The sequence below is a fragment of the Sinocyclocheilus grahami genome, unplaced genomic scaffold, assembly GCF_001515645.1.
Source record: "Sinocyclocheilus grahami isolate Dianchi unplaced genomic scaffold, SAMN03320097.WGS_v1.1 scaffold1545.1, whole genome shotgun sequence".
Classification (NCBI taxonomy): domain Eukaryota; kingdom Metazoa; phylum Chordata; class Actinopteri; order Cypriniformes; family Cyprinidae; genus Sinocyclocheilus; species Sinocyclocheilus grahami.
In genome coordinates, this window is record NW_015506724.1 from 192,457 (window position 1) to 204,133 (window position 11,677).

At 37.5% G+C, this 11,677-nt stretch overlaps 1 protein-coding gene across 1 annotated transcript in view; it reads right to left on the minus strand.

Moving 5' to 3' along the window:
* Positions 1–637: 637 nt before the first annotated feature.
* Positions 638–11,677, minus strand: part of LOC107571057 (origin recognition complex subunit 3-like) — a 13,517-nt gene continuing 2,477 nt past the window's right edge. The window contains exons 5-17 of the mRNA XM_016257335.1: positions 10,967–11,071; positions 10,586–10,734; positions 10,109–10,248; positions 9,376–9,535; positions 9,174–9,287; positions 5,835–5,968; positions 5,687–5,750; positions 5,351–5,430; positions 3,681–3,782; positions 3,445–3,586; positions 1,279–1,395; positions 1,106–1,185; positions 638–895 (exon numbers count right to left, since the gene is read on the minus strand). Of these exons, the coding sequence (XP_016112821.1) occupies positions 790–895; positions 1,106–1,185; positions 1,279–1,395; positions 3,445–3,586; positions 3,681–3,782; positions 5,351–5,430; positions 5,687–5,750; positions 5,835–5,968; positions 9,174–9,287; positions 9,376–9,535; positions 10,109–10,248; positions 10,586–10,734; positions 10,967–11,071 (1,493 nt within the window). The 3' untranslated portion in view covers positions 638–789. The remainder of the gene's footprint in view (positions 896–1,105; positions 1,186–1,278; positions 1,396–3,444; positions 3,587–3,680; positions 3,783–5,350; positions 5,431–5,686; positions 5,751–5,834; positions 5,969–9,173; positions 9,288–9,375; positions 9,536–10,108; positions 10,249–10,585; positions 10,735–10,966; positions 11,072–11,677) is intronic.

Here is an 11,677-nt window from a genome sequence, read left to right on the forward strand (position 1 = left end):
TGACATGAGTCATATTACTTTTTTAAATCTAAAAAAGCTGCCATTTTAACAGGGGAGTACTGATATTTTTAGCCACCTTAGCCAAATGTATTCGTAAAACATACAGCTTTTTGGGGTTATATGGTTTAAGTGCTTGAGCATGTGAATTTTCACTTTTTTACATGAAAATATCCTTTCTGAGCATGTAATAATCAGATTGCTCACTTTTCTATCCTAATGCAAAATGTATTTAGGAATAAAATAATCTTAATTCAAATCAGCACTCATTTATAGTCTGGGAGCATATCAATATTCCTAGTCTCCCTCCATTTCCAAATTTTTGTGGTGTTTGACAAAACTTAAGGTGTCATTGCTACTACTAACTGGTAACAGTGTGGATAATTATGCCTTTATTTCATTATGCATTCATTTCTTTGAATTGCGAATTAAAATATATTATCTTATCTGTCACTTTCAAATATTGTAAAAATGAAAAAAAAAAATAATATTTTAAAACTAATTTACATGTTTAACTCGTATAGCTAAGGTTTGAGCAAATAAAAACTTACCAAATCTAGTGAATTAAAATATTTGACAGAGACATTAAAACAGTACATTATTTTATTCCAAATAACCAAAACGGTAACAAATGTTAAAAAAAAAAAAAAAAAAAAAAAAAAAAGGTAATAGTAACATGTATAATACAGCTAACAGTACAAAATACAGTTGTGGTGCAAAATACATAATTATTCCATGCATGTCAGAGTCAGACCAGTCTCTTATGCTCAGGAAACAATGCTTTGCATTTCTTTAACAACCTCCCCAAGTCAGTCTTGCCACATGGTCAGTCTTCTGTTTTGTTGATTTAACAAAACCAAGAAATTCCATCTCTGAAACAGCCTGAATGAAACGAGCACTGTCAATGTTAAGAACAATACATATTAGAAAAATAGTTAAGTAACTGTGTACAATTAACAATTTGTACACTTATGAGTCACAAGCTTTTATCTTTAACATTACCTCTAAAAAAATGCAGTAACAGTATTTTTAATTAAGTCGACAATTAAATAAGAAACTCTTTTTCATTACTAAAACAGAATGAGCAAAAAGTCAAAAAAAAGGATACTGCTTAAGGCTGTCAAATTTGCCACACTCCTCAGAATCAGTATGTTGGTCCTCAGCAGCTGACATCACAGTTACATATGCCTGAAAATGTCAAACACAATGACAGGTTCAATCCACGCTGTTAGAAAAACATAACCCACCTCTACATGTGATTTTGATTTAGCATGTTTATACCTCAAGCCAGTCATATAGATTTATGAGTCTTCCACACTCAAGATGAAGCTTGAATACAATGCAGAGGTCTGGTGCAGCACTGGAGATTGTGCCAGTATCCGTTTTCAGGCTTTCATTCTGCAGCAAAAACAGAACGGTAACAAAACGAAGAGACCACTATAGAGTATGTGAGGAATGCTGGACACTAAACAATACTTTCATTGCATGGAGGAGGAAAAACACTGAGAATTTTTCTCAAAAGATCTTTCATGTTCCACAGTAGAAAGTCAGTCATGCAAATTTGAAAATAAACAAGGGTGAGTAAATGATAATTATTATTTTTGGGTACACTTTCCCTTTAATACACTGATTTGGTCAGACTTCCAAAGGCATCACTCAATCTGTGTTTTCAAGTCCTCACAAAATCAAAATTGAAGGTTGAAAGCTGTATGTATGTTGGCCTTAAGGTTATCTATAAGCTAATGTGTCCCTCAACAATGACACAATTCACATTTAGAAGGTATGAGTGTTCAAAATTTAGTCTCTCAACCTTCAATACCGATCAGAAACTTTGATGACAGCATTCTGCACTTCAGTTTCTCATCAGATATTCTGCCCAATGAAATGCTCTCCAGTATCTGAAGCGTCTCGACCCTTACATTACAAAAAGATGCTAAAGCTGCATCTGAAAACGATCACTTGTTCACGCATTTACTATTTTCCATATGGTGAATGACACAATGTGCATTATATAGGTAACAGGGAGCAATTCAGACCGTGTAAATATGCTTTCCATTGGGGCAACTGAGGCTGGCAAACCGTCACAGAGACCACAAACATATCTGGCCCAACTGATTTCTACAAAGACTTTTATATTTTAGGCACTATAGAAGAGAACAAACATCACAAATGGTTTAACAGCCTTTGCATGATACTTAGCAGCACTGACCAAAAAAAAAAAAAAAAAAAGGGATGACATGCACCAAGATTACAAGCTAAAATGATCACTGTTAACGCTACATTCACAATAATATTTTGAAGAAATGTCAGTAAGCTCAAATATTATTTGGTTTTAAACATTCATCAAAATATCTTCTGTTGTCTAACACAAAAAAGAAAAAGTTTTGAAACCATGTAAGGGTTAGGGCTGTCAAAATGGCTGAAAAACTAAATTCGAATTTTGTACTTAAATATTCAAATTTAAAAGGCATTTTTACAAAATTTTCAGTTAGGGGGGGAAAAAGCTTTTGGCTTCTCTCCTGAGGCCAGAAGAGGGCGCATCAGCAAAATATTACTAATGCATGTTTCTTCAAAGCATTAAAATAACAGGACTACCTTTGAAAAAAGTGCATAATGTTTAAAGTAATGTTTATAAACCATAATTAATTAATTTGCTTAAACAATTGGAAGCAAAATAGCATCATGTATGTATGTATAGTTTAATACAAAGGACTGAAAACCAATCACTGAATGAGTATTTTTTCATTCAAATACGTTACTTGAGATGCAGTGGGATGGGAAAAACCGCCATAAAGTCTCGAGACATGTTTTTGAAAAGTTGAACTTACATTAATTTTACATGGCTTTCTAAACATGCATCTCTTGTGCAAGAACGCAAGTGCAACGGTGATAGACGTCCCTCTAGAAAATGCGATAAATATGTGCCTCTTCTATCAACATTAAATCTTTGGAGGTTGGCAAGTTATTGTTGCTATTAGTACCTTGTAGGCTTTCCCACTCTTGCTGCAGCATTTACTGTATCAGATGCCGCATTCAGACTGGTTGCTGAAACTCAAATTTTGCATCTCCAATATTCTCAGAAGCTTATGTACCTGGAAATATTGTCAGTGCGAGGAACCCTTTAGACCGAATTCATCCCTGAAAAGCAGTTCTGGCTGCATGCGTCTATACAATACACACAGAAATCTGATGAGTGTTGAATCTACCTTAGCCTTACACTTATGTCTGTTCAGCTAAAAATTAAAATCCATAAGGAGCCATTCACAAAAACAGCTTTGACTGATTTTTTTTTGGAGAGGGAGGGCTTTATGCTTGAGTTTGGGAAGCTCTGCAATGCAACATATTGGCTCATGAAAAAGTGAAGAATTGTATATACCGTGTCTCTTTGAATTTGATTTGAATACCTCAACTGAATACCCCGATTAGTCAAAATGAGTGGTCAGTTACCTGCAAATAGTAGAAAGGATGACTGAGAGCAGCTTGAATGGATGTTCGTGGGGTGGCATTGAGTCGCTGTCTCAGGACCCCAGAGGAACTGTAGTAGCACACTTCATTGAGTGGCTGGAGTTCTGCTGGAGTCAAGTATTCTCTGAAGAGAGAACCAGAAATCTTATACTGCATAAAGTATTTTGTGAGAGAAGCAAGTACTTAAGCACACCTTGCTCATAATGTAGTCTACTCACCTCACAAGACTGTCAATAAACTCCATCACCTCACTTCGAAGCACTTCGAATGGATTCGTTCTCTTTGTTCTTCTGGACTCTTTTTCAAGCAGACTCTGCACACAGAATCATGGCCATTGTTAATTTTAAATCCACCAATGTTATTTTTCCAAAGCTGAAACCAGAGTACTTCATTTATAGTATGGTCCTATAATCTAGTAGAAAATAACTAAGCAGTACAAAAAAAGCCAACCATCAGCCGTACCAAGATGACCAACTACTTCTGGCGAAATTCTTAAGGGGACACTTTAAAAATCACATCCAATGGACACTTTAATCACTCCATAAGGCCACAGGAGTTCCTGAATGGTTTTAAAGCACTATGTTTCTATAAGCTTCAGTGAGTTTTTGTGCTGTGCTGTGCATGTTTGTTTAGGGTTTCCCATTAAGAGTCCCACATTCATTACATTTAGTCATTTTGCAGACGCTTTTATCCAAAGCGACTTACAATTGGGGAATACATTAAGCGATTCTTATTAAAGAGGCAAACAGACACAGGAAGTGCTCGCAATACCAAGTTTCAGGCATTGTTCAAATAATTACAAGCTAGAAAGGGAAGGAATTTAAAAAAAAAAAAAAATAAAAAGTCAAGTAGCATCGAAAGAGAGGAGTTTTCTGTTGTCGCTTGAAAATTGTCAGGGATTCAGCATTCCGGATAGGGGTGGGAAGATAATTCCACCAGCCAGGAGTGGTGAACGAGAACGTTCTGGAAAGGGATTTTGAGCCTCTCTGTGATGGTACCACGAGGCGTCACTCACTAGCGGATCTCAGACTTCTGGAGGGGATGTAGATTCGTAATAGTGAGTGTAAGTAGGCGGGTGCTGAGTCTGTGGCTGTTCTATATGCAAGCATCAATGTCTTGAACTTGATGCGAGCCGCAACCGGTAGCCAGTGCAAGGAGATAAAGAGAGTTGTAACATGGGCTCTTTTGGGCTCGTTGAAGACCAGTCTTGCCACTGCATCCTCTCACACCCTCCGTCAGGTTGGGTCTGCTCATTTCAAACAATTGGAAAAGCGTGGCACAACCAGTTATTAGATTTAGGGGGCAATTACTTTTTCACGTAGGGCAAGGCAGGTTTGGACAGCTTTTTTCCCTTAATAAAATAAATAATCATTTAAAAACTGCATTTTGTTACTTGCATTATCTTTGTGCAATATTAAAATTGGTTTGATGATTTGAATCTTTTAAGTGTGACATGCAAAAAATTTAAAAAACAGGATAAATATATATATATATAGTATATTACATAACTATATTGTAATAATGTTTAATATTGTGCGCAATCGGTCACGCCCACTGGACTCTGGTCAGTAGGTCATGCATGCGCTGATAGCACTGAAGTAAGCTAACTCTGAAACAGAACCTACTCCGGCGCAGGTTATGTTCAGAGAGTAAGTTGCTATGGCTACTTACATACTCTGAAAGTTACCTCCGTTTTTGAAACCGAAAGCATAGTTTATCCGCTTACATAACCTGCTTTCTGGAATACCCCCCTGGTCACATCTATTTTCATCTATACTGACTGCTTGGATCTCATCTATTGACATTACATTAAACAAGGCATTCAGACTTTAAACACCGTGTCGAAATCATTAGCTGGTGAGTGAAATTTTATTCACAATGATCTTACAATTTAATAATCGGATAATAACCTCGCTGTCTAAGAGGGTTGCCACCTAGAAGACAGGCTTGACCTGATGCAGAGGAAATCTTTTAATGTGAGAATGAACACACAAGAATTAGTTACTACTATGCATAAAAATTTGCATGCTAAGGTAGCTTAGCCATTAACATTGCTTAAAGTTTACCAGTTAACCCAAAGCTACATTACAAAGAACTGCCTATGATTCATACGCTAGTCTGAGCCGATACTGGACAGAATTTGTAAGAGGAATAGCAAAAATAGAGTTTTAGATTTGTGATATTTTAGTCAATTACATGGACTATTGTGGAATAATAATGTTACCTTGACATGTTCATCATTGGTAAGGAGCTGCACCTGTTCCTGGGGCTCCTGAGTCTCCACATACCTACAAAGACATACGTTCACTTAAGTGTGTAGCTACAGAACTGTTACTGAATCCCTTTACTGGAGTGATCATTGATGTGTATACCTCATGAACGAGGGTAGATGGCGGATTCGTTCAACGTTTTGTTTGCTCAAAGTCTTGGCAGAAAGCAAGGCCTCTTGTTTTTGGCAGCAAAGCACGCTGAGAGGCTGGCTATTAAAGTGCTCCAACATGGAGAACTGTAAGAAGAGGAGTTTCATTAGAGCAGTGGTTCCCAACCCTGATCCTGGAGGCATCCCAACACTGCATGTTTTGCATGTCTCCTTAATCAAACACACCTGATTCAGGTCATCAGCTCATTAGTAGAGACTCCAAGACCTGAAACTGGTGTGTCAGAGAAAGGAGACATGCAAAATGTGCAGTGTTGGGGTGCCTCCAGGACCAGGGTTGGGAACCACTGCATTAGAGTATTGAAGCGGAGGAGATGATCAGTTCATGCTGCCGCTTCTAACCGAGGTGCTACAGCGATCTGTCACTCCACATTAAACAGTGCCAAAACGGCATTTAATATTTGAATAGTGTAATAAAATGGACAGAATTTGAAATCTAAAACTTTGTTTCATATCAAAATTAACAAATCCTAAAACTTATTGCAATTTATTGGATGGGAGGCGCGTTCATTATCTGACAGTCTAGACTAATCGATTCTTGGGATTTATGAATCAATATAGTTTCATAAAAATGAGAATCGATTAAAATCGAAAAATCTATATTTTTTACCCAGCCCTAGTAAACAGAATCTCAAACGTACGGGCATTATGTGCAAAAACCAATGAGATTTGCTCTTGTGCATCATGCATGCACTTTTGAGATTATTTATTAGTGCCCAAGCACCAACAGTGCATGGACCCTATTGCAATTGCTCTAAAAAAAGTTTCTTCTTTTTTTTCTTCTCCAAAGTGAATCGCATTTTTGAGGGCCTAAACATGCTTGCAAACTCACAAAACTTTGCACACGCATCAACAGGCAAAAATGTACATCTGATATGGGTGATTCAGGTCATCAGCTCATTAGTAGAGACTCCAAGACCTGAAACTGGTGTGTCAGAGAAAGGAGACATGCAAAATGTGCAGTGTTGGGGTGCCTCCAGGACCAGGGTTGGGAACCACTGCATTAGAGTGCTTGCAAAATATCCATATGGCATATCATCAGGTGGCATATCATGAAAATCTGTTTAAGTGCTATAATTGTGTCCCCGATGCATCTACCAACCCAGAAAACGTGAAAAAAAGAACCCAGTACATTTTTTTCTGGTAAGCCTTTGTCTGCAAGCTTGTAAAAAAAATAAGCCACTCAGATTTCGCTCTCCCCGTGACGTAGAATGGGGATCTTATTATAATATTACTGCCCCTTAATCTGCAAGTTTTCACCCATGGTGCCACCATTCTGGTTTCGCAAGCAACAACGGTCAACGGTGTATCAGTTCTAATGCCATGGCGAAAGTTCAAATAAAGCATGCTAACTGTTCTGTCTTTGGCTGCACTGATGAGCACAGAACACGGTTTATGGCGCTTTTCCACTGCGTGGTACGACTCGCATGGCTCAGTACGGCACGGCACGGCTCGGCTCGGTTTGTGTTTCCACTGCAGTTTAGTATCTCTTTAGAGTGTGCGGGATTATTCACCGGCGCTTTTCCACTGCGTGGTACGACTCGCATGGCTCAGTACGGCACGGCTCGGCTCGGTTTGTGTTTCCACTGCAGTTTAGTATCGCTTTAGAGTGGACGGGATTATTCACATGTCGTTATAGTTGCGCCGCCTCTTCATGAAAAACGTTTTCATTCCGCGTCGCCCCATCAAGCTCTCGCTGGATCCGCTCCTCTGCTATCAACGAGAGGAACGTCTGTACTTCCTCAACAGACAACGAAACAGCCACTTTTTGGTTGTTAAAAAAGGTGCGCTTGTTCAAAACAGTTGCGTTCGATCCTTCGCTGGCTATGCCGATTTAAAACTAGCGCTTCTGTTGTGTTTGTGTCGCAAGTTCAGTGACACAGGTAGGGACGATTCTCTCCGGCCAATCCGTGATCAGCAGAGTTTACACGTCACGTTTTGGTAACTGCACGGTGCGCTTGGAACCTCAATCAAGGTGTACTAAAAAAAGTACCAGGTACTGTACCCAGTGGAAAACCCCCCAAAAGTGAACCGTACAGTACCGATCCGTGCCGTACCATGCAGTGGAAAAGCGCCATTAGAGTCCCAGCCTCAGAGCAGACAAGAGAGCAGTGGATTTATTGATTTATTTACTGTATATTAAGCTGCTGCCACACATACCTAATAAACATGCGATTTCTTTCCCAGCTGTTTAACTTCACAGACATAACGACTGTTTTTGTAAATTGTGTTTTTAACATAAGCATGTGTATTTGACAGTTTAAGTGCAATAAGACATGAAAGAGAACTTTGTTTAGTACTCTCATGCCGTGTGCCAGCCGCTTTCTGTGTGCGTGCTTCAAATGTGTGCACCGTAAATAAGAAGTTTAAACTAATTTGGGTTAAAACGCATGATTTCAGCGAGATAGACATGACAATCAAAACCAAACAGATGTTTTTTGGCAGAATATCTGACTTACGAGCTGTAAAGGCACAGCCCTATTCTGGAAAAGGTGGCGGGAAGCAGCAGCTTATTTGCATTTAAAGAGATATGCACGAAAACGGCGCGTTTCTGCTTCCACAAAATAGGCATTTTCAAAATGATATAATAAATGATCTGTGGGGTATTTTGAGCTGAAACTTCACGGACACATTCTGGGGACACCTGAGACTTATATTGCATATTGTAAAAAGGAGCATAATAGGTCTCCTTTAAACATTCTCACATCACATCCACCTTCACATTAATTATGAGTTTTTAAACAGCATAACAATATATTAATTTGTAACAAAGTACATTATTATTGCGGTTACATGACTGCATCATCCTTTATGCTTGCAGAAGTTTTAAAAACTTGGTAGTAATTATTAGTGGAAAAAATTAATTACATAAAAGCCGTATTTTAAATTCAAAATTGAGTTTCAATCATCTGTGTACAAGCACAAATATCTCATGTAGATGAAGTGATACAACTGCCATGTGTCTGTTTGTTCCTTAAATTTACTGCAGTGATGGGACTTTGGAATCGTTTATAATGCTCACATACAGTGGGTACGGAAAGTATTCAGACCCCTTTAAATTTTTCACTCTTTGAAGACGTAACTTTCAAAATGTAAGTTTTGGCTTCTTTCAGTCTCCATAATAATGAAAAAGGTATGCTTCAATAGCAGAAAGCAAAAAAGCCAAATAAGTAGCACCAATGTTTGTTTCTCAATAACATTCCAAAGCAACAAAAAAACATTACACATGCCACGATGAAAGGCCATCTGAAAAAACAAAAACTTGTCAGCTCACCTGTAGGCCCTTAACAAAATTCTGAACAGAGAAGTCGTGGTAAAGGAAGACGCTAACCAGCACCTGTATCACCCTACTGCTGAGCTTGAATGGGAACTGAGATTTCAGAATGAGCTATGAAAAACAAACAATGGCATCAGAAGAACATACAGAATAAAATTGTTGACATTAACTTGCATTACAAATCGCAATGGTTATTTACCTTGTCAAAAACAGAGGCTAAATGCTGAGTACATGAGAGAGAATGAAAGACCTCAATGCAGAGCAATGATGACACCGAGTGGGGAAGCCTGTGCTGAATAGCACTGGGAGACGTGGCAATGCCAAAAATAAAGATGAATGGAAGCTCCTGAGTGTATCGACTGTTAATAAGATTAAAAAAAATTAAAAAAAGATTAAGGATTTTCAGACCATGATTAGATCCACTTTTCAATTTCAGGCATGCAACATTATTAGCATTTCCTGCAAAAAACAAAAACAAAACAGGATATACCACTGCTTCCAAGGCATGCAAAAGAAAGTTATCTTAAAATTGAGTGATCTCAGGTATTAGGTTCTATTTAAATGATGCTTCAGAGATTTGCCATGGCCTTGACAATCAACATTTCAACCTACAAACTTTCTAACGAAAGAAAAGAAAGGATCTGTGCAGCTTTTCAAAAATGAAAATGGGTCATCCATCAACTGAAACCGCTTTGTAAGGCTTACATTGAAAACTGCTTTGCTGATTGTAATGGAAGCAATTTACTTGTGACATTGCAATGTCTATGTAGACAGTGTGTAAAAAAAGAATTTACAAAAAAATCCATAAAATAAGGAGTTGGAGCTGAATTGATGGCAGGAGTTTGAAGAAAGAAAACACCTTGCAAGCACTGTAATATTATTCTATCACACTTCACATACTGCTATTGCACATTTTACTACACAAATCCCACCTGCAAATAAGGATAAAATCCTGTAAAACTTGTGAGTTGAATGCCTCAAAGTCTTTGAAGATCACGACAACAGGCAAACTCTGAGGCAAGTCACTATTTGTCAAGTTTTCTTTCCTTTGTGGAGAAACTTGGGTGCATTTCTGCAAAAGACCAATTATTCTGATTGTTAAAGTAACTTGGCACACCAAAGTAAATAACAGCACAGGATCCATTTCAAATTTCTGCGAGAACTTACCAAACATTTTTTGCTTTAAGATTTTAAATATGAAATAAGCATTTTATCCTACTTAGAACTTCAATTACATTAAAAAGAATATAATTTACAAAAGAAACAATCAAAGAGCATCATCTTGAGATTACATTACCATGGACCAAGCCCCTTTCAGCAGTAAATACCCCAAAATGTATTCTTTCAAAATATAAACATGTCTTTCTATTGTAGGTAAGCACAGTTTATGTTCTCTTGTCTTCTCCTACCTTGGTAACAGTCTTGTACCACTGACATAGAGCACTAATAGTACACTGTGTCCTTTGAAGCAAAGCTGTATCATCTTCCTGTTCTTCATCCACTGACACTCCTCTTCCCATCAGCTGCTCTAGAACCTTCTGAATCAAGAGCTTCACAGCTGTCAAGAAGTGTTATATACAGAACTACAGGATTATTGTAAAACATGATTATCACATTTTAATGAAAAAAATGAGGCTAGTCATTGGAAGCTCCATATATGGTTATTTTGCAGAGATGGGTAGAGAATAAAGCTTGTCTATCCAATCTTCCACTGAGATTTATATAAGAGCAAACTCTGCAGATTGAGATGTATATAATCTGAAATGTTTCACATGTGCAAAAATACACACCTGCACATTCTTTGGCATGAACAGACGCCACAAACGGTGTGACAGAATCCTGAAGGAGATTACACAGACTTCGAAATGTCATGGCATGATCTGGCACATTTACCCCTAAATGACATTAAAAGGTTTTAGAGGTCAATAATAGACAGAGCCAATAGTGGGGCTGTGCTGCATGTACCAATGTTTTTTCCATCACAACTCTTCAAATTACTATTGTACTGACCTGTGCCTACCACTAGAGAGGATGATTCGAGATATCACACTTCCTGTGATACCTATCATTTCATTAAGAATGTGCCAATATAACATAACATATCACGATGAACAACATGCATGATATTGTTATCTTGGGCACTTCAAAATACAGTGAATAGTTTTTTATTAGTCAAAAATCAAAGGCTGTAACTAACTGTATTATTTAATGGATCAAACAAAGCTCAGTTGTATTTTTAGCACAACTAATGTAGCCATTTGTCACAAAGTGTTACCTATTGTTCTTTATAATTCTTTTGCACTTTAATATGTTTGAAACATTTGTTTGCTTAGAACATTTAAATACAATAAAGAACTACTCCTCTTTTTTTTTATAAGAAAAGAGTTATATATCTGTTATAGTACAACACAACTTTTTTTGCAACTTATTTCAAAATCATCATAATACTCTGTGTGTGTGTGTGTATATATATATATATATATATATATATATAAGAGAGA